This window comes from Taeniopygia guttata, chromosome 18 (assembly GCF_048771995.1).
Source record: "Taeniopygia guttata chromosome 18, bTaeGut7.mat, whole genome shotgun sequence".
NCBI lineage: Eukaryota > Metazoa > Chordata > Aves > Passeriformes > Estrildidae > Taeniopygia > Taeniopygia guttata.
This window is the reverse complement of record NC_133043.1, coordinates 9,484,230-9,507,691: the sequence shown is the minus strand read 5'-3', so window position 1 is coordinate 9,507,691 and position 23,462 is coordinate 9,484,230. Positions and strand designations below refer to the sequence as shown.

The 23,462-nt window shown below is 44.8% G+C and overlaps 1 protein-coding gene across 2 annotated transcripts in view; it reads right to left on the bottom strand.

Annotated features, from left to right (window-relative positions):
• The window catches only part of ABCC3 (ATP binding cassette subfamily C member 3), a 46,722-nt gene extending 29,806 nt beyond the window's left edge, over positions 1-16,916 (bottom strand). The window contains exons 1-5 of one of the 2 annotated variants that reach the window (XM_012578580.5): positions 16,790-16,916; positions 4,453-4,629; positions 3,462-3,587; positions 2,436-2,573; positions 644-769 (exon numbers count right to left, since the gene is read on the bottom strand). In XM_012578580.5, the coding sequence (XP_012434034.5) occupies positions 644-769; positions 2,436-2,573; positions 3,462-3,587; positions 4,453-4,629; positions 16,790-16,819 (597 nt within the window). In that variant the 5' untranslated portion in view covers positions 16,820-16,916. The remainder of the gene's footprint in view (positions 1-643; positions 770-2,435; positions 2,574-3,461; positions 3,588-4,452; positions 4,630-16,789) is intronic. The other variant, XM_030287325.4, reaches the window with a different exon arrangement.
• Between the last annotated feature and the right edge of the window lie 6,546 nt (positions 16,917-23,462).

Genomic DNA, 23,462 nt, shown 5'->3' with positions numbered 1-23,462 from the left:
CCCACACTGAACTCCTTTTATACCTAAAAATTACTTCATATAACACCTTTAAATCACACCTATAAAGTGAAATGCCATTCTACAGTTTCTGAGATATTCATTTTAGGACATGAGCTCAACTTCTCTCTCATCTTGGTTCAAACATAAATCCAATTATAGGGACTCTTTTTGAATTGGAGAAGAAATTTAACCTGTGACACCACTAATATCTTCTGTTATCAATGTTCTTCCATATCTGTTCTCAACACATATAGAACTCATTTATTAAGATAAACCTCATAGACTTTCGCAAACTTGAGATGAATGTTAAGCAAGTAGAGCATCATATCCTCAAAAAACCCTCTTGAAATAATTATTATTACACTTCAGTGCTCATAAATATAATTTACACTGCTGTGAAGCAGCAAGCAGGACAGCTGCTTTCACTACACAGCTTCCAGTAATTTCTGATGACACAGATAATGGAAAAAGACTCCAAACCCCAATACTACTCTCCATACCCAGTGTTTTGTAAGAGGGCCACCAAGTACTGTCATCTCTGTGACAATCCAAAGCTGCTTTCAATGACAAGTACTCTCAGTGGAACGCTCAAAACACCATATAGTCTGTAAAATCCAAATAAAGCAAAGTGAAAAATACTTACAGCATCTATATTAACGGGGGAAAAAAATGGAGGCTTCTCTTTAAAACATGAAAGTATCAACTCAATGATTATCAAAGCAAAGTAGATGTAAAACGTGGTAAACCTGAACCTTTCATTTACGTGGCCCTAGAGGAAAAAGAAACACTGTAAATGATTGTTTCATTGTACTTCCAAGTTCCCCATGCCCTCTCTCTCTCCTTTCTCACTGCTTCTTTTGGCAGTTCCTTTCTTCCTTTACAGCTGAATACTGCAGAGCAGTTCCTAGCAGGAATTATCTCACAAAAGTACGCTCGTACTCTGACAAGCGCCTAAGAACATGCTTATCTCCAAGCTTTTCATTAAATCATGTCAAGTTCAAAGTGCTTATACATCCTCACTGCATGCAGACACCCTCTGGAATCAGGTCTACATAATATCCTTTTAAATTACCCCTGGGGGTTCTTGCACGATCGTGTCTTAAGCATAAGAATTGTCAACCCAGATCAGAGAACATCCTTTTACTTTAATATCTTGTCACTGACAAGCAGTGAGTGCTAAATACTTTCAGAAGAAACTGAAGAAAAACCACTGTGTTGCATAATAAGAGTTCCATCTGCTCTAGAGAGATTTCCTTTCCTAATCATGAGTTTGCAGTTTACCTAAAATTCTTGCTGTGAGGGTATGTCCTTTATACAGCTCTTTCATGCCATAAAGCCATTCTGAACATTCTCATTGTTCACTTAAAATGTTTAAACCTTAAGTGCAAGAGAAGGAATATCTGGTTCTGGGCAGTCAGAGGAGGAGAAATGTTACCCAGACTTGTTCTAAGGCTCTGCACCCACAATTTCAAGATGATTACAGATTCAACATTGATAGTCCAATATTTTCACTCATTAAAGCTTTCTCTAAGTGGTGTTTGAAATGGTCTCACCAGATTGCAGCTATTATCTGACCAAGTTCTACCCAGGCTCTCAGTTAAGGTTTAATTCAATCTCTGCAGGAATATTTACAACAGCCTGCTACAGGAAAATCCTTGCTAATAGGATAATGATGCTAATATGACAAAGAAGCAAGAATGAAAACAAGAAATTGCCAAACAGAATCAACACTGATTTCACTGAGGAGAAGCAATCATCTTAATGTTTTCCAAGCACTCTTTTTCTCTCCCAGGCTTTGATGATCCTCCCACTGGAGAAATCTGCCTTGCCCTACTTAGTGAAATTTGTTTCTGTGAAAGACTCAACAAGTTCCTTACTTTGGGAGAACCTGCTATGTTTTCAAACAGGAATCGCAACAGCCCAGATTTCTTTCCTCTCCCTCCAACTTTCTCTCTTGTTTCCAGCCCCAGTGGAGACAAAATGCTGTCCTCAGCACATCAGGCACTGACACAAGGAAGCCCAAGGAGCTGTCTAATGTGGCCAAGCTGCCTAAGTAAAAAAGGAACTTAACACATTGTTAAGTTCCTCTCTGATTACTACCCATCCCTATTTAAGCAAAAGCCTGCAAAAGGGGAAGAGACAAAAAAAGACAGGAGTCTGTTCACATATACACAGTGTTTGTATTGCTCTCTTATGTCCATCAGGGTACCAGTATAGCCTGGGGCTAAGCAAAATCTGCTTTTTGACACTACCTGAGACATCCAGCTCCCTTCTAGTTACACAAGTTTGAGTCAAAACCACAGAATCAAACTCCTCTCTCTCTCTTTGGCAAAACCTGGGCTCAGATCTGACTCCAAACTCAGATTCATTCTTTTCACACAGATGTGGATGCTACATTTCCTATTCTGCAAGTGCTAACAAGGAAATCTTGTTACCTGGGCTGTTGTAGTCATGATCTTTGACCGTAAGGGCCCCACGGCACAAAGCACAGACAAAAACCAGAAAATAATGAGCACTCCAGAGGACTGAATTCCTCTCAGCCTTTCGTACTGGATAAGCAGAGTGGCTAAGAGCTGCAAAAGTAAATACAGGAACACATGAACACAACCCCATCCCAGTGCTCCCCTTCTTTGCACTCTCAGTTGGCAGTTCACAGAGCCAACTTCATTGCCTGGAAGGACAGCAGCACAGCAGGACCTCTCTGAAATGAGCCCCATCATGACTTCACAGAAGTCAATGGGAAAATCTCCATCATCTAAGGAGAGGAGCAAATAACAGTGAAATAATTTGTTTTGGTTTTTCCAGAGCCTCAACTTCAAAATTCAGCTTTAAACCTTTGCACATAGGGCTGGGAACAATTAAATATTATCTACAAACATTTTAAACAAATGTAGGAGCTGCTATTTCTCCAATCCAGGCAGACCATCCTGACTTGTCTACAAAATGATTTTTTTTTTAATTGACCAAGAAAACTAAAAAACCTTAATGAGCAAATTTTACCGCTTCATTTCTTATACAACAGTCACAAGCCTCTGGTCATCCTAGCCAAAGCCAACTTGTTTTCCTTAATGGATGAACAATCACCACATGAACAATGTCCAATACTATACTAAACAATGCACAAACCAGGCTCTATTGTATCTCTATTTAGGCAAAGTCCCACTCAAATTCTCTTCAGACCTGGATCACAAGCCTGGGTAAATGGGTGAAAGCAGGCTTGAAGGCAGAACAATCTCTCCATTACAAATATTTTAATTTACAAATCTGAATCTACTTGAGAGAGAGAGAGATTTGTGACTCCAGCCTTTTTGGTAGAAAGATTTGCTTCACTGATACAAATACTAATAATGCAGTTAAAAGAGGTCCAGATAAGTCAGTGAAGGCAAAGGGGCTCTTCATCCTTCATCTGTCTAAGAAAAAGTTATTCATACTGGTCATAGTGAACAGAAACAGCTACGAACCACAGTGATGCCAACGACTAGTGGAGTCACAAAATAGACTGGTGGAGGCGTTCTGTTTTGCAGGAGCTCGTGGAAGGAGTAGAAGAGATCTGCCCAGCTCACACACCACAGCAGGACACCAAACAGCTGAGAGAAGGCAAACAGAAATGACATTTTGTCAACTACTCTCCAGAGGTGGTCAGAGCGCTAAAAAACAAAAAAAAAAAACCCGTTCTGATTCACAGATTCCCAGCAAAACAAACAAACCTATGCAAACACAATCATATCACTGGTCAGCTGCAGTCTGATGAACTGTCCCACTGCACTCAATCCCAGGATCTCATCTCAACTGTTTTCTGAGGGATTTCCAATCACAACCAGTAGAAAGATTATTGTATTTGCCTGGATTTCTCCCCCTACTTAATTTTGACTGGAAACACAGGCAGCATCCAGAGTAAAGGCAGACATGCCCTGAAGCAGAAGCCTGGTTTTATCTCCAGAAATAACCCAAGTTATTTAATGGCCTATGGAAAGCGACTTTCTTGGTTTTCTTAGACTCAACCACTCACAGACCTGAGGGGCTGCTGACATCAGAAAACTTTTAAGCACAAGGTGCAGATGAAATCACGTTGCTATTTTGTGGCTTGAAAAAAGTCTTCTCATGCTAACTTTCAAAAAGAGATAAAATTCCCACCAGACCTACCTTAACATCTTTGCTCTGCAGCTTTCAGTGGTTTAAACATTACTTAAGGATGAAGCAGCACAGTTTTGGCTCACAAAGGGGGACTGCTCAAGGCAGAGCAATCAGTTCTTCCCTCTACCCAGAAGGGTGGACTCCTAGGATGGATTTCCTTCCTCAGAGATCTGTATGCAAACTGTTCCTATAAGCAAGCTCTTCAATATGATAAATCAGCGGGAAATTACTTTAAACCCTACTGCAGCACTTCCTTAGATGCTGAACTAATAAAAATGAAGTTTATGTGGCACGTGGGGCACTGCAAAGAGCTCTCACCGTCTTGAACCTGCTCAGCACGGACAGCACGATGTACCCTCGTTTGTTGCGCTTCAGGTAGAGAAGGTAAAAAGGTAAAGCACTCCACAGGTAAATGCTGGGGATCCACGCCAGGATGGTGTTCTGGAAACATGGTGTTAGGTCTGGGTTTTCCGTGTGGATTGTAAGGTTGGAATCCTGGAAGAAGGACGAGACACATCTCTTAACAGACAGGCAGAAGTGCTGCCAATTGGAATATCCACTTGAATGAAGTTGTATTCAGATCTTGATGGAGTTAGCACATGGCCTGAGTAAGAGCTTTCCCAAAATACTTACCCCAAGCACTTCTGGTTAATCTGCTCTAGAGAAAAGACAAAGTATTTACAGCTATAAATAGGCCAAACATAAAAGAGAAAGATTTCTGCCCTACTGTATTTCAGAGCTGGACATACATTTTGTAGCAGACAATCCCCTTTTGCGTCTGTCTTTGCCAAGCTTTAGTTACAGGTGCTGATAACAACATGTTCCTCTGGCATTCCCAGCCTGGAGTGCCTCTGCTAAATAAAGCTCTTGAGGAAAAACCCTCCATCTGAGAACTCATCCAGCAAGAATGTCCAGGACTGGACAAAATGATCAGATTTAGACCAATCTTAAGCTGACCTGGGAAAATCCCCTCCATTTATGACTAACACTTTGTCCTTCTTACTCATATGCTTCCAACTTTAATCACTTCCCTGTTCTGAACAAAGGCAAAAGGAATGTACTGAACATGCAGGTAGGAATCAGGCTTTCTTGGAAACATTTCAAGTAATGCTTTGTAGCTGTGATCCTGGACACCACAAGCCACATATGCACTTGTACCTAAAGATCTGAACGCACCACATGCAAACAAGTTACACAAGTTCAGACCAAAATAGAATTTTCAGTATGGTGAAAGGGAACTTGGTTTTAATCAGACCTCCTGGAAAATTCACAACTTGGATTTTGACACCTGATGTGACATCTTACATGTGGTAGATAAATACCTACTTGCAGGGAACGTAAAATGACTTTGTTGTACTGTCATTAACAAGATGATGATAAAACTAAGATATCCTTGGTTCAAATATACCTTATCTCTGCACTACAACAATTTACTTAATTATTTTTGGGTGTGAGCTCTCTGCAGAAGTGTTTCAGTTACACGGAGCCACATCTCAACCCTTGTGACAGACTGCTCTGAAAATCAATTTCTCAAAGTATTTCCAGTCCTGCTTTTGTTTACCAACAGGAAAGAGATTGAATGCTGAAAGCAGTGGTTGATTTTAGGAGAACTGAAGAGCCACAATCTGCAGAGAATCTCTTTCACTGATGATCTGTCAGAAGGCATGTGCACCTCTGAACCTGTCCACAAAACGAGCCTGTTAAGTGCAATGAGACTACAAAGCCTTGGCTGGGTGCAGGACAGTTTGGCTGAACTGTGACACATTTGTCATTCAGTGCTTCAGCTTTGGCAGTGTGAAGGTTGGCACAAATCCACCAGCTCCACATTTGAGCTGCGTCCTTTGCGCAGCTGGTGCCTCTCCAGCCAAGAAATGACTTTTTTTGGAGGCACTCAGGCATCCATCATGGGTCAGCAGAATAAAAACAGCCCAAATTTCCTCAACAGGTTTGTCCAGACTTCAGGCAACCTTCAGCCACAAATCAACAACACGGGGGCAATTACACAGCAATTTAAACACAAGATCAAAACAAAACAAAACTCCAGCCCCACATTCAAACTATTTTTGTGTTTACCTCCAGCAAGAAGGTCTCTGGCACCAGAATGGATGATAACATTTAAAGAGCACCCATTTTTTGGCTCATCATCAAAACATTTCAGCATCTCTAAGATAATAAGCTCCTCTAACACCTACCCTGCCTGGGGCAGGAGATGCCCTGTAGAAGCTTGGAGCTCTTTAGTTCCCAAGTAGGAGCTTATCTACTCTCATTTATTCAACAAAACACTAATTTCCTCTTTACATTACATGTGGTTTAGCAATGTCTTGAGCAAATTTGCAATTGTGTTCCTTTTGCTTATTGGAAAAAGTCCTAGAAAAGGAAAGCAGACGAAGAATAGCAATACCTGAAGCTCAGAATAAAACAAAGACACTGTTTAAGGGAGAAAATATTGAGAGGACACTCCCCTCCCTTTTTAATTTAAACCTTTCCTATAAGACCAAAATGTCCACGAACAGCTTTCTGCCTGCCAGCAATGCAGAAACTGCCCCAGATGTCCATTAACTTCTGAACACAAGCTGCCTATTGTATCCAAGACACAGACTGCAGGGCTGCCAAGCCATTGGAAGGTTTTCATTTACTCTTATTTAAACAAAGCAAGGGTTTGCACTTCTGAATGTAAAAATGTAGCTGGTCAGAAAACAAAAATTCTGTCCTTAAAAAAAAAAAAAAAAAAAAAAAAAAAGGGTGGGATTTTGAGATTTGGTAGAATTATCCCTGAGAATAATAGTGGAACCCTTCCAAAATTATGTGCAACTACAGGAAGCAGTATCCATGTGATGGCCAACAAGAACCCACTACTTCACAGCACATGGGAACAGGGATGTGGGCTGAAGGAGAGACCTATGGCCAAGGAACAGGACTGACTACTGGCTTCTTGGTTTTCCAGGCCCAATTCTATTCTGGATCAGAAAAATAGGAGAGGGGTCCCTATCAGAAGACATAGTGCCTAAAGCACGTAAGTAATTGAATTCTATAAGTAACTTGCTGATGTTGGGGAGCACCCCTGCCCCTTGGCTCGTGGCTCTGTGCTCTCCTGAGAGCTGCTCACCTTTCCCTGGACATCCCAGCTCTGCCCTTCAGTGACAGCCCACTGAGAAGACTGCAGGCAGCTCTGTGAACCAGGGCTGTGCTGACCCAGCAACAGGCATTCCCCCTCACAAGGGGAAGCACTCAGCAGCAAATGTCACAAAACTCATTCCAGGGAAAGCACAAGAGCCAGCACATCCATCCCAGTCAGCACTGCCGTTATCCCATGTACTGCTGCTGTCCCACTTACCACAAGTGCTGAGGATAACAACCTGTGACCCATTGCTAACCCAGACTCACCGTGCTCTGTGCCTTCTCCTGACCCCCAAATGCAGCAGCATTCCCTCGGATGCAGGATGCTGGAGGCTCTGCTGCTGAGATACAACACTGCAGAAATCACCAGCCCACTACACTGAACTCCCTGGGCACACAATTTACTTAATCCTCTAGTACTAAAATACAATGGGAACACTCGTGGGAAAAGATTAGAGATGCTTGTTACAGCTTCACAGCAGAAAAGGGTCTCTTGGAGTTTAAAACTTACAAATTAGTGGGACTTTCTCCTGATCACTTAAGGATATCATTGACAGGGGCCCTTGCCACAGCTTTCACTCACACCCTTCACTCCCATCTGTCTAGATAAACACAATTCTTGTATTAAGGGCAATCTTGGCAGAAGGACTTGCATTTAAATGACTAGTTTTAAATACATGATCTTCAATTACAGGAAGGTATTCAACAGTGGAGGCTCTGAGCAGCATTAAATCTGCTCTAATACTTCGTAGTTTCTATTATGTTCACCCCTCTGGAAAAGAACTATTTGCTATTGAAAAAGCCATCCTTGAAACTGATTTCTTTAAAAGAAATAAAAGTTCAGTGCCACGTATCTTGGGCTTCCTGCACATCATCCATTACAGCATTTAAAGAACAAACAGAAAGCCTAGAACTCAGCTGCAAAACAGAGACAGGGAAATTCCTGTCTGTTCCTTTCCCAAAATCCCCAGATGATGTTGAAGAAGCCTGCTGAAAAAGACCAGCCGGAGTTTTGGTCCTGAGTTTAAGTCTAAATCAACTCCTACTCCATTACAGAAGCTTAAAACAAAGCTGTCTCACACTGGCTTTACCCAGCAGTAAAAATAATTGTTGAAAATGATGCCATGGAGTGGCTACCTAGAACAGAGGCTAGACAGAGTTAAGAGAATAACGTAGGTATTTGTTAAAGGTCTTCAACAGGTACATCTTGACAGTGCAGGAGCCTCACAGAGGCCACACCCAAGATGGACAAGGATTACGATTTCTTCAGACAGTAATAAATTTGGTCCATCTGCATATCAGGGGTTAATCCTCCAATTACAGCTGCAGGTAATGAAGTCACAGTCCCCCAGTCTGTTCCCCCATTTCCCCCCCCCATTCACTTTTGTTATTCTTTTCTGGGGCTGAGGCAGAGGGTGTCCTTGGATCTCAGGCCTGGAAGGATTGTTTTGTCTGACCAAACTGTGAAGAGAGCTTATTCACACCCTATATGGAGTTCAGTACTAATGCAGTACAGGATGTGAAAAATATAAAAGCTAAAATCTTGAGGCATCACTGATGCTGCAGTAATGTTCCTCGAACAGTGACAGAGAGCATCCAAACCCTAGGGAAGACTCACAGCACCTCTGCAGTGTTAAGCAGTACATTAATATATACTTCTCTTTAAACTTCTACAGCTCCAAAAGAATGGTGAGAAGCACAGGAAACACAAACCCAACATTTATCTGCTGGAAGGTGAAGGCCATCGGGCTGAAGTCATTCACAGCTTACCCAAGGCCAACACAAACCCTATCAGTGATTCCGTGTCAGTCATCACTGGTTTGCATGTTATGGAAGATTAACAACCAAACTGGAAAGCTGGCCAGGAAGGTACACGTCCAGTGTGGAAGATAGGGGAGTGAGTAACTGAAAATAACGCCTTCCAGTGTTACATTAACACAGGAATGGTTTCTAACGTGGAACAAATCGTCAGTGGGAATTAAAATGCAAAGCAGAATCTTTCCTGCCCATCTTTTGCCCTTAGGTATGGTCAATACCCTGCCACAGACTTTCTCCTGCACAGCCTGGGGAAAAAAAATAAATAAAAGGATAAAAAGCAAAAGGAAAGGAAAGAAATAAATGGGATGTCTTTCTCTTGGCTCTACCACATTGCCTCCTCCCAGGAATGAGAACAGATCTGAACTGCAACACCAAAATCTACCAGGGCTCAGTCCTGGCTACAGTACAAGCTTCAGCTCAGCCTCTCCATGTCTCACCTCCCATTTCTACCTGTTGTCCATCTCCTCTGCTAGGTCCTTGTTAATAAACTCTTTGGGACCAACTCTAATAGTCATTTTAGAGCATAAATGTCAGCAAGTACAGCTCCAGACCTCCAGAAGAGTGCCAGTTTCAAATGGGCTTTTCAGAGCACCAAAGGAACAGCGTCACCCTTCCACAAGGAGTTGGATGCTTCATTAACCCCGAGTGGCTGCTGCACAACTCGATTCTTCCTCATGATTACAGAACAACCTTTCCCCACCTGGTAAGAGGTAACAACATCCTTCACTGCAGCAACACTGTTCAGAAAGAAGGTGGGGTTGAGGGACATAAGCTCCTACACGAACCACACAGTTAATAACCAGAAATGGGATCCTTCTGCTCTACAAAGCACACTGCACCAATTCTCTGCATAAGTGAAGGACACTGGGCAGGAAGCTGAGCTTTCTTTTCCAGCAATAAAAGGATCGTTAGCGGGTTATTTTAAAGGATAAATTGGCCTGGCACACGGCCAGAGCTATAGGAGTTAGTTTACAATTGTGGAGTAACTTGTCACAGGTTTTGCCCATGCTGAAGTTTTATAATACAAATGTTACTAACCACGCCATGTACTTGAGGACTAGACAGCAGTACTAGGCAGTAATTTCCTTTTTTATTCTCTTTTCAGTTTTTGAGTTTTAGGATTAGAAGTTCAGAGCTTCTTTGCTGTCAGGTACAAAAATAAGACAGGATGAAAAAAGGCAGGTTCATATTCCCCACAGCCATGGGAGCCCAGGTAATGGGCTTTTTTTTTCAGAAAAGCACCTGTAGCCTCAGGGAGATAGTGAAGGAGTCCACATGATATATATGGCTCTAAGACAACATACACCTAAAGTAAAAGTACAATCCATCTATTTCAGCTGTTTCAGTAACACTCAGTCCCTCTTGCTTGGGCAGAGGGACATTTTTTACTTGTGGAGGGGAGGGCACGGTGCAATCATACAGGCAAAAATGCTCGAGAATCAGAAGCAGGATTGAGAAGAAAATGAAACAGGATTGTTCCTACACAAGAAAGTTTCCCACTGTCTTTTAAAATTGACCACAGCTACATACTGTTGGAGAGAAAACTTCCTGTTACTGGCATTGATGGCTGTTCCTACAGCCGTGTGCAAGCACCACTAAAGGAGTGGGGTGCCCTGTTACAGACCAGTGTGATAATGACTGGTGGGGGGGGGGAATATACTTGATTTAAACCATCCCATCTCCTTTCAGTTAAAGGAATTCAGTTAATTTAAGAATCATCATACATGTAGCCCAACTGAGGAGACAGGAAAAGCACAAACAGCTGCAGTTCCACTGTAATGCCATTTTAAGGAAGCCCATCCAGTTGGGCTGATGTATACCACTAATAAAAAGGACTGTCACAGAAAAATTGCCATCAGTGCTGCTCTGAGAGCAGTTGGAAGATATTCTAGAATAAAAATTGTTCAACTGGGGGAAGAGGAGAGAATCTTTAATTGCACAAATGTGAAATGCATTCTCAGTTTCAGAGAGAAAAAAAGAAATTATTATTTCTGAAACTGACTTTTGACTTTTGAAACAACTCCTATGAAACAGTTTATCTTCTCCTTCATTAGTGTTCTAACTCAGGGCTTTATGACACTGGCATGTGACATTACTGTAAATTATCTAAATTTTATTGCACTGACTTCACCTCTCACACTACCACGAGATTAGCCCAGGGACAAAATGCCAGCTCACATAGGCCCAGCATGGAATCAGGGCTGTTGGCTGCTCAAAAGCCTGGGCACACTCCCAGGAAGATCTCTGTCTCATGGCCACTCTGCTCTCCACAAGCTCAGCCAAGGAATTTGCAAGTGGATAATGGCCCATCACAATCAACAAGGGATCAGAAGAGAAATCAAGTATGAACTTACTGAGGAAAATTGAAGACCTCATTTAATATGCTTTTCAAAAGAATTTTCTTAAAATTAAAAAAAAAAAAAATTCAAACACTAATAGTCTCCTTATTTTAATACATTACAAATTTGCACATGTTGAAAGGAAATTATTATCTCTCCCATGAAACAGCAATTTGCCTACCAGGTAGGTGAGGCACATCTCAAAATGCTTTATATTCCTAAGTACAGTGATTAAATTTTAGCTGCATTTTAAGGGGCTCCTCATGCGACTCGGATTGAGTTCCAGTATAATTTCTTTTCAGGAGGCAAACTTTATAGTATTCCAAAGCCCCAGACATCACAGCTCCCAGCCCTGTCACATAAGCTAAAATGGGCCAGGGAGGAACTGTTGTGTTGAAAGCTGATGAGTTTCATTAATTGACAATGTCACCAAAGGACTCACTTGATACTGGCAGCTTTCAGTGGTATCAAATTTTGCTCACAACTCAGATCCATACTTTGTCTTTCCCAAAAAGTGTCAAATCCAGGCTATTTGACTATACAGTCTTGCCATTTACACACAGATGAAAGGTATCAGGTCCTGGTTAATACTCCAAATCTGATGCTAAATATTTATATTTATCCTGCTCCTGACATTTTGATTCTCTGGCCCCAGTCAATGAGCAGCAGCTTCCATTCAGCTCATGTCAAAAAATCTGAAAATCTTGGAGCATTGGAGCTTGAGTACTTAATTGATTTTAAGTTCAAGATGTTGCCAACCTAGCTACCCTTTTGAGAGAGCATAACTTCACAGATTTGATGTCTGAAGAGACTATTAAAGTCACCTAGTTTGATCTCCCACCTAACATGAGAAAGAACACAGGTACCTCGTGCAGTTATTTGTGAAGAGATTTATAGGAGTGGGATTCAGCTGAAGTTGGATGCAGTTAACAAAGATTATATAGAGATCTATGTCACATTTAAGTATCTATAAACAAGGAACAGTCTGTGTTTAGCACAGGGTGGCAGAATGAGAAGCTAAAATACAAACAATAGCCAATCTGGATCATACCACCCAACTGCAGGATCCTTCCTTGGCAGTGATCTCCCATCACCTTCTGCTTCACTCATCTGTTGGAATTGATTTAGCTGAAAATATAATGGAATTGTTAAAATTAAATGTTTTATGATTAATTTAAGGCCAAACCGCATAAGTTCTGGTGGGGGTTTAAATAGACTTGCACACATGCTACAAGTATACACCATTTGTCATATTCCTTGAAATAAATACTTCTGCCTTACTACAGATATCCTGAGTCATCTCCAACTTCAAATAAATTAAACATGATGCAGCAAAAGAGGAAGTTATGCAGAAGGGAAACTTGTGGCACTTTGGAAATGCATTTTCCTGCTCTCCTGCTTCAGAGAGCAGCATGACTTTTAGCCCAAGTCTCCCAAAACTTGACAGAATGACTCAAGTGAAGGAATACCCACAAACTGAAAGGTTAAAGGGGTGCTTTGTATGGGATTATCACAAAGCCAAGACTGAGGTCTCGCTTACTCTTGAGAGTTGCTGCAATTTCCTGCTGGATTACTCAAGAGCCTCTGGATGAAGAAGGAGCCAGCTCTGCACATGGGCTGGGGAAAAACAAGACATCTGTCAGGATAGCAAGACACAGGGAGAACAAGAAAACTGAGATGTCAGCTGAGCAGGTTCAAAAGGAACTGAGAAATTGTGGTCTCCCCTTTGAAATGTTCTATCAGTTGCTCCCTCGTTTCCCATTTATGCTGTTAAAAAGAACACACCACCCAAAATACAAGCTGCTGGTTGAAGCCCAGGCACTTTGCTGGTCTGCATACCAAGGTGTGTATTTGCCCCTCATCCCAACATCACTCAACGTCAGTGCTGAGCACTCAATATTTTAATCTCACAGCAGCCACTGTGCCATTTTGTACTCAGAGAGGCTGAGCTGCAGAAAGACAAGATTTCTCTCCACTTTTTTCCAAGTTTCTGCTCTTTAATCACTAGGCTGAAACACTTGTGTAGCAAACACTCCCCAGAAGATCACTGTGCTCTCCACTCAAACAAGCCACTCACGTTTTACTACAGTGGAATAAAAAAAAGCAATAAAAAAGTGGTAATTCATCAGTATCTGCTTCTCAAAACTGAGATTGTGGGTCAATTGGCACACCTGTTTAGCACTCTTACTATCACACAGCAAATATGTGACACAATAAATTGAAGGTAATTATGGTCACTGATGAAGAACACACCTAAAGCCTGCCTTGTGTGGGTATGTGCTATCACATTCATCTCCTCCCCAAAGGCATTTAGCATGGGAACTCTCCTAGCAGATATTAACTGAAGTAGACAGTATGATTCCAAGTTTTCAGATTAAGACATTCTCCATAATGCATTATGAAAACATAATATTCCAGTTGTTCCTCTTTTCTATATAAATAACCTACATTTGTATTAGCAATTTGCTGATTCCATGTTCAACAGGTAAAGCAGTAGCTGGAAGCCAAAAAGCCTTTATAGATTTCTAATGTGATCTACAGTGTTCCCTTTCATTTCTTATTTCTGAAATGGGTTGAACAGGAAATTATTTTGCCTCTGCAAAAAAAAAACCACAAAAAATGCAATCAGCAAAATTTCCAGCGAAATTCCCCACCCTGAATCAGAGCTCAGAATGGAGAAAAGGAGGTTTAGGAGGAACATTTTCACTCTTTACAACTCCCTGACAGGAGGGTGCAGCCAGGTGGGGGTCAGTCCCTTCTCCTGGTAACAAGCAAAAGAAGGAGAGAAAATGGCCTCAACTTGTTGAAACCTTAAAACTAAAAACAAAAACAAACCTAAAAACAAGTCAAAAAAATCCAACATAAATCAATAATCTGTTTAAGTTGGTATATTTCAAGATAAATATTTTCATGAGCTAATTGTGAACTATTTGGGTTTTATTCTCATGCCCTTTTAAAAGAAAAGTATTGTAGTTGATTTAAACTCCAAAACAAATAACTGCTTAAACTGGAGCAGCATGTTTCCTTTCACTCTAAACAGTTTTAAAACTGACACCAATACAACATTCAGCTTCCAAAAATGTCTAGATTTTCTTTGACAAAAAATGGAGAGTCTAAGTTCATGAGCTAATGAAAAAAAATGAACATTAATACTGGTTCACATTTGATCAAGTTCTTGTTTTGAACTGCAAAGCTGGACACCATTCATTAGTTCGGTGCATAGAAACACCAACTTTTGTTGGCAGATTTCTGACAGAACCCTCTACAACATATTTGCACAACAAATAACTTCAAGGTGACTGTCATCTACCTGGTCATCATTTAAAGTATCCTATAAAATCAGTGCACCGTGTACACTCCTGCTAACAGAAAACACTGCCAAAAATAGGGCAACCACTGAGTTCAACCTGCTGGGCATGGAGTCAGAGTGTTAAATTTCTCAGAGTTGTTGAGTTCCACTTTTTAAATCAATTAAACAGATGGAAAGTTGTTCCTACCCCAAGCACCTGTGGAAGAAAAAAGGAAACAGGTCCACAGAGAGCACAGACCCCAGAGAGCAGCACAGAGGGCACCATGCTGGTGCTGGAGTGGAACACTTACAGCATAGAATACAGAATGATACACATCCTTCATACTTCAAACCAGGAAATCTGTCTGGCTATTTACATTAACACATCAATAAACTGCTACAAGAGCTGTTCTCTACCAGCCTTCCTTGAGAAGCTAAGACCTGATCAGGGAGCAGGGTCAATCTGTTTGTGCTTGTTCCTGCTCTAGAAGTGTTGATGGTAGAAATATAATACATGAAAATACTTGTTTGAGCAAGCTTATCTGCCAGCTGTTGTGGCAGACAGAGTGCAGAGCACTTGGAAATGAAATACAAACAAAGAAATGTAACCAAGGGGCTTAGGAGCCAAATTCCTCTTTTAAATAATAATATTAAGACAGATATTGAAAGGTAATTAGTTGTCTGAGGATTACTCAGCACAAAGTGCTCAGAGACAACTGTTTGTGCTGTCCTGTAGTAGCTTTCCAGCAGTGATGCAATTTCGGACATTTCTTTTCATTCCGGTTCCTCATTAGAAAAAAAATATCTCCCTTGAGCTGAAGTGGTGTAAGAAAAAGGGACACAGAAAAACTGATCGACTGAGGGGCAGTTCCAGATTCAGCACATGTGCTCCAATCCCCATGGCTTCTCATGGTCTGAGTGTCTGTCTGCACAGGAGAGAGGCAAACACCACGCTGTGCCTCCGGGAAACCCAGCAACAGGACTTCTCTCACCATCAGAGCACACCATGGCAGCAATTCCCAAACTTTTGTGCTTACAAACCCAGTGCCCGCTGCAATCAGCCTTCCCAAAGGGCTGAGGGCTCCGAGTGCTGACAGAAGTCACCACAATCCGCCGGCTGCTACCAACCCATCCCTCCTCTAGCAGTACCAAAGCACTGCACCGGAGCACTTTGCCAGGCATGGAAAGTGACTCCGAAGAGCAGAACATGAAACTGAAAGGAAGAGCCCTGCGTTAATCGCTGTGAGGTCCGGAGGCTCCGGACTGTGCTGGGAAAGCTGCATCCCCCGTGGGCTGCTTTGAGAGGGGCCCTTGGCTCTGTGTGGAGATGCTGAAGGACGAACAGAACGGAGCGGCCCTTGTGCTGCTCCTGCCCGAGCGGAGGCACCGGACCGAGGGACAGTGCCGGGACCGAGGGACGGTGCCGGGACCGAGGGACGGTGCCGGGACCGAGGGACAGTGCCGGGACCGAGGGACAGTGCCGGGACCGAGGGACGGCCCCGGGACCGAGGGACAGTGCCGGGACCGAGGGACAGTGCCGGGACCGAGGGACGGTGCCGGGACCGAGGGACGGTGCCAGCCACGGGACCGAACTGCCCGTGCCCGGCCCCGGGACACCGGGGAGCCCCGGGCGGAGCGGGCGTGGCGCTGTCCCGGCGCTGTCCCGGCTCTGTCCCGGCTCTATCCCGGCTCTGTCCCGGCTCTATCCCGGCGCTGCCCCGGCTCTATCCCGGCTCTGTCCCGGCGCTGTCCCGGCTCTGTCCCGGCTCTATCCCGGCTCTGTCCCGGCTCTATCCCGGCGCTGCCCCGGCTCTATCCCGGCTCTGTCCCGGCTCTGTCCCGGCTCTGTCCCGGCTCTATCCCGGCTCTGTCCCGGCTCTATCCCGGCTCTGTCCCGGCTCTATCCCGGCTCTGTCCCGGCTCTATCCCGGCTCTGTCCCGGCTCTATCCCGGCGCTGCCCCGGCTCTATCCCGGCTCTGTCCCGGCTCTTTCCCGGCTCTATCCCGGCTCTATCCCGGCTCTGTCCCGGCTCTGTCCCGGCTCTGTCCCGGCGCTGTCCCGGGAGGGCAGGGAGAAGCTTAGGAAGCTTACCCAGAAGCGGGACCCGCAGAAAGCCTCCATGGCCGCGGAGATGCTGCCGGCACGGCGGCCCCGGGCGGAGGCAGGACCGGTTCCGTCCCCGCCGCCCCCGCCCCGGTCCCGGCCCGCCCTCCCCGCGGGCGGCGGGAGGAGCCCGGCGGACGGGACAAGGGCTGCTCCAACGCAGGGCTGCTGTTCCTCTGCTCCTGAGCCCGGGCACCTCGCACCGTGGCTGTGTTATAGAGAAAAATTGGTCCAGCCAAATTAAAAATGAAAAACAAATTAAAATTTTATTGTGTATCGAATTCTCTCTGAGACAGCCGCAAGGAAAAGGACAGTGCCGAGCCCGGGATGGGCGCTGGGTGTGTCCCAGAGTGGATGCCCCTCGAAAGAGGTTCCCCCTATGCACACACCACCCTCTTGGACCAAGCAGTTCTTATAGGAAATTTTCTGCCCGAGGCCGGGATTTCAGCAATCCACCTTTGCTTCCCAGTCAAAGTCCCACATATTCATAAAGTTTCTCTTCTCTGTGCAGTGGTTGAACAATCCGGGTCCAGGTGTGGACGATTTTCCTTGATGGAGTTACAGGAACCATGGCTTTAAGATGTATCAGTCCAGAGGATTCCGGTGATCCCAATCTCGGGTCGTTGCCGGGATGATCAACGCCCAGGCGTTCCAGTATCACCTTGAGGAACAACCCATAGATTGCAAATGACCTCTTGCTAGAAACCGGTTTTGGAGATGTGGGGGCAGCTCTCAGTGCTGGTGTGTGTGCTTGCAACAATATAAAATATTACACATATCATACCATACTTTCCTGAATCAAATATAACAATCTTATATTGACACAAATTGCAATCATCACATAGGTGCCGTCCCAGCACCCCATCTCAGTGTGACCTACTGGGACAGCCACGTCCCTGATGATGGAGGGGGACTTTGGTGGTACCCACGTGTCAAGGAGAAGCAGTGGAAACTCCTGTGCCTGGAAGTGTGCAAGGCCATGTTGGACGGGGCCCTGAGCAACGTGGTCTAGTGAGTGGCATCTCCACTGTGGCAGAGGGTTGGAACAATATGATTCTAAGGTCCTTTCCAACCCACATCATTCTATGATTCAAGTGAAGTGTGTGCTGAGGAGTGCACAAAGCTGGGCCACTTGCTGGCTTTGGGCTGACTATGTACATCCATCCAGACCACTCAGGCTAATGTTAACATCATGGAGAGGCTTCTTGTCTACCTTTCAGAGTGCTGTGGAGTGGGATTTCCCCAGCAGGACTTAAGTGAGCATCACATCACTTCTCCATCCATCTACAGCCTCTTTCTTGATGCTGATTGCTTCTGCTGTGGACACGTGATTAAACCCGTGGCATGGATCCATTTTCAAAAGCCTTCAGTCAATATATTTTCATGATTATATGTAACTAATAGGTTTTGTAGTGTAGCACCTTGGACACAATCTGGATTTCACCTCCCTGTGATGCAGAAGCACTGTTTGCTTTCCTCTTTATTAGGGCTTCTATAGTATTATTTGCCTTCCAACATTTGCTGTTTGTTTACCCGCTTGCTGCAGCTTCTGGTTCAATTAACATCATCTCCCACAAAGTAACCCTGCTGCCACAAATCTACTTCAATATTTTAAGAGTCTGAGTTTCTTTCATTTCTGTAACATGCGGAACTCTCAGGTAGAAGGATGTGGTAAAAAACGTTCACCAGAACAAAAAGGAGTAGAATAGACTCATAAATCAGAGAATCGGAGAACCAGAGAATGGTTTGAGTTGGAAGGGAGTTTAAAGCTCACCTAGTTCCAACATCCTGCCATGGGCAGGGATACCACCCACTTGATCAGGCTGCTCAGGGCCCCTGGTCCTGAACACTTCCAGGGATGGGGCATCCCTCTTCTGCTTCTCTGGGCAACTGTTCCAGTACCTCAAAGAAGGACAGTGCTGCTGTGTCCCAAAAATATGTCATCCCTGAAGAAAAAAATATTCTGCTAATCTTTTGTGGAGATACTGGGACCGTTTCCCACCCAAAGTACTATCAGAGAAAGCCATGAGCACTGCTAAGAATTTACTTTAGACATCTACTATAACCTGGCTAAAGGTGTGCTGTTCGTTAGTGTGGGCAGATAAGCTCTTGCCCAAGATAAGGTTCTCAGGTGATTGCCTACAAGATCTGAAATGTCAGACTGAGCCAGGCTAACCAACACAGTCACATTGCAAGCCTCTGGAGGAAACTCTAGAGAAGCCCTTGCCAGCTGGGTGAACGAGATCTGAGGTCACAGTGGGTTGGCCTTGCAAGTTTTACTGCAAAACTTTTGTTCAGTGGAATTGCACTGCAATAAAAGTTGTAAGAAAATTCAGAAATAGCTGGGAGTTACTCCTTTATGGCTCTTTAATCTGCAACAATCTCTGAGAGAAGCTGCTCTGAGAGAAGTGCTGGGAATTTCATATCTCCTGACACATGGACATGCTCCACTGGGTTTCTTGCACTAAGGAGCAGGATTGGGTGCAGTTTGAGAATGTGCTCAAAATTAAGACCATCTCTGATATTATGAGATGTCACAGATACAGAGGGACCTCACAAACAGCTGCTGTAGGCTGTGTGTATAGAAAGGGAGAGGTTTGCTCTATCAGTGAGCTGCACAATCCAGCTGACATGTGAATTAATTCCTGATTAAATTATTGACTTTGGTGGTCCTGTAGAACCTCATACTTTCTACTGTATCCATAGAAGAGGGTCCTGAATTAGGGTATTTCCCTTGGCCTCACAAGACTCTAAATAAGAAGCCTTAATTCTGCCACTTGGTTCGTGTTCCTAATTAATGTTGGGCAGCTTCTGCTGTCAGTAGCAGTTAATGCCATTAAAGAGAGATGAAAATGATGAGAAGGTGTCAGCTGGGGTGCTGGCTCCCCCAGCATCCCTCCTGAGCTGGAGGGGAGCCACTGGGCAGCCTGGACCTCACAGTAGACACTGTGACTTGCACTGGCTTTGCACTGACTTCCATGGCTGTCTGGCAAGGCAGACAAGCAGAGAGGGAAAGTTAAAGGCAGGAATTAAGGAAGTATTGACTTCTCAGACAGACAAGATAGAGGGGGAAGCTTAAAAGCTCCTGGGAAGGGCCATGGTAAAGGATTCTGCTGATGGTACAAAGCAGAGCCTGAAGCACTATCATGGGCAGCTCACTTTGGTCCTGCTTCCTTTTAATGATGGGAACGGAGATGGAGGTACCTAGAACATGTAATTACTCCTGTGATGGTCCCTCAAATGCAGGCTGGCTCTGCAGGAAAATGAAATGGCACCTTTGGCACAAATGTCAGGGTGTCATGAACTCACCTCCTCTCACCGGACATTTAATCTCTGTTCCAGGGAGTGGCAAGATCTGATCTGCATCCATTCAGTAATAATGCATTTGAATCTTTTTTTCCATGCCAGCTGTACAGTAAGGGACTTTTCACCTGCTAACACCGTGAGCAGGTCAAGCCAGAGCAATCAGGAAGTGCCTCCAGGCACACCCAGGCCATGCAGGAGTGCCTGGATATCAACTGGAGTGATTGAGCGGGGCAGGACAGGAGGAAACGTGAGGGAGAAGCTGTTTGTGGAAGCACAGTGCCAGGTATGAGGCAGGCTGCTTTCCAGGTCACACCTCATGCCAATCCTCAAAGCATTAACAGCATTAACAGGATGAAGTGTGGTCAACTCCTGAAGAGATCTGTATAAAGAAGTACATTCAGAGCTGAGGGCTGGGGATGTCTTGAGCATGTGCAGCTCTAAAAATCACAGTTTTAGGGTTAGTTGACTATAAATATCACCTTCTTTCTGTGCTTGGAACAGCAAAGGCTCAGCTTCCTTTCCAAGACCCACAGAGGTGTCACATTTTACAGATGGTAAGAAAAAAATGCCTGCCAAAGAGGGTGCATTTACAGAAAGGCCCTATACATTTAATTAGTAAAAGAGGGGGACACACCTTGTTTTAAGACACATAAGATGGGAACTTGTAACAAACTCTGCTTAAAGTTAACATTGAATGAGTAGCAGCAGATTTGGGCTTTCTTCTTCTCAATGCTGTTGCAAATGTGTTGCAAATCCTTCTTGCACGAAAGGTTTAATTTCCTCTTTTCTGGAACATGCAATGAATAGCTTAGAAGTCCCATGATAAAACAGATGAGGGAGTGGGCTGGGAATTTGCAGCCCCAGTTTTTACTCACTCCGCTGCTTTTGGGCACGTATCAGCTACATGGCTTTGTAGCAGAGGAAGGAAAGATTCCCTGACTGGAAGTACAGAGGTGGCAGTTCCCTGGGAGGGCAGCACAGGGAACTTGGGTCCACACTTCATTTGGCCTGTAGCTGCACTGTGAGGCCAAGGTGGGGGTCCACATAACTCATCAAGTCTTTGTGAAAGGAGAAAATGGTGTTTGTATGACTCCTCCAGGACACTGTGTGTAATACCAACCTGCCCCATTCCATGAGTGCTCCTACACTTCATACTGAGAGCAGTGAGCAGGAGAAGAATTTAGACATGCTGAGTACTGCTGAGATCACCCCAAAGTGGTCCTGGAGCTGCTCCAGCTGGGAGTAGCTGAACTCTAAATGCACTGGGCATCTCTCTCACCTGCTAGATAATCCCACAGACATTTTAGGCACTTGTAGAGGTGGGCAGAAGCCATGGCAGGTGTAACACACCCTGGCTTGTGAGTGGCTTGGCTGCAGGTGCAGCTCAGCGTGACAGACAAACAGCCACAGACAAACAGCATGTGGCACTTGGGCCTTCTGCAGCTAAGGTATCCTACTTTAGCCCTTGACAGAATTGTCACAGCTTATCCTTTCCCCTGCCAACTTGGCCACCCCCCAAACTCCTCCTACTTTTAATGGGCTGAAGTTGTTCAGGATTTCACCAAAAAATGGGCACACGGTGGTTGCATAAATACAAACACCTGGTCCTGCTTTGTTTGAACAAACATGGAGTTGTCACCAGCCATTAGCCACGCTGAGCTGGTGGTGTGTGAGTGCAGTTCTGTGCTGCCTTTGGCACAGGCTGTCCACTTCAGTGTACATTCTTTGTAGAATGACTCCTGTGCTCACTTCTTCCTGGTTTTCCCCAAAACAGCTGGGTTCCGCTTTCTGTTTTACAAAATAACTGTTAGCACGGTAAGCAATTAAGTGGTTTAACCATCCTTTCCAGTTCCCAGCTGGAGCTGTCAGGGTCTCTGGCTGCATTATTTAAAGTATTTAATAGATATGGAAAGATAATCTATTCATGACCTCTGAAAACTTGCCAATTATGGCACTAATGGAAAACGCCAGAGGATGCTGCAGGATTAGAACTGTGTGTTTTAAATGTAAGTAAAGCATTGAATACAACCTGTAAAAACCAACTTAAAGTCCAATCACCCTCAGTGTGAAAATGCCAGCGAGGCTTTCGCTGATGGCCACACCAAAGCAAACAGGAGCTGCAGGTTTCAGGGATCTCATGCCCAGCCTGAGCTCCTGCTCACAAACTTTCCAGTGACCCACACTCAGCCTGAGCCCGGCCAAACCCCAAACCCTGTGCAGTGGCACTGGGCTAGATTGATCCTCCCCCTCCTCCACACTGGGCAGAGCAGAGGGTAAAGGAGCAGAGGTCAAACATCTCTCCAGAGCTCACAGGAGGGATCAGAGCTGCTGTGAGTGCACAGCCCCGCAGGGACCCTGTTCTGTGTTGTACATGGGTTCAGAAGGATGTGAAGGGACAGGCACACCTCTCAGGTGCTGCCACAGCCTCTGATGGGTCCTGGTCTCCCTGGGTTTTGCACAGGCAGCCAGGGAGCAGCAGTGCTGGTGGATGTGAGGGGCATGGTGGCTTTGAGCAGCTTGCACAGTGCCAAGCACACAGGGCTCTGCCACAGTGAGAGAAATCCTTCCTCTCCTCCTCCCATAGTTGGGATTTTTATAAATCCAGTGGCTGAAAATCTCCTCAGAATTAGAAATTCTTTGGCCAAGAAGGTCAAATCTGAGCCTATCTATTGTGTGAGCATTAGAGTGGCCAGCAGAATCACGGCAGTGACCATACCCCTATACTGAGTGCTGGTGAGGCCACACCTCAAATTGTGGGGTCAATTTTGGGCTCTCACTACATGAAAGGCACTGTGGGGCTGGAGGGTGTCCAGAGAAGGGAACAGAGCTGGGGAACTACAAGTCTGATGAGCAGCTAAGAGAGCTGGGGGGGGGCTCAGCCTGGAGAAAAGGAGGTTCAGGAGGAACATTTTCAGTCTCTACAACTCCCTGACAGGAGGGTGCAGCCAGGTGGGGGTCAATGCCTTCTCCTGGTAACAAGCAAAAGAAGGAGAGAAAATGGCCTCAGCTTGTGCCAGGGAGGTTTAGATTAGATTTTAGGTAAGGTATCATCACTGAAAGGGTGCTAAGGCACTGGAACAGGAGAAGTGGTGGAGTCACCATCCCTGGAGGCATCTGAAAGACAAGGAGATGCGGCACTTGGGGACATCCTTTAGCGGTGGCACTGACGGTGTCGGGTTAAGTCAGTGATGTTAGAGAGCTTTTCCAAGCTGAACGGCTCTGTGATGCCGAGCACAGACACACCGATCCTGCGCTGTTCTGCAGCAGCTGACGGGAGGCAGGAGGTCCTGCTGAGCCTCTCCGGGGTGGCAGGCGGTGTTATCCCCCCTTATCGATAAGGGGCAGCTCGCCCGAG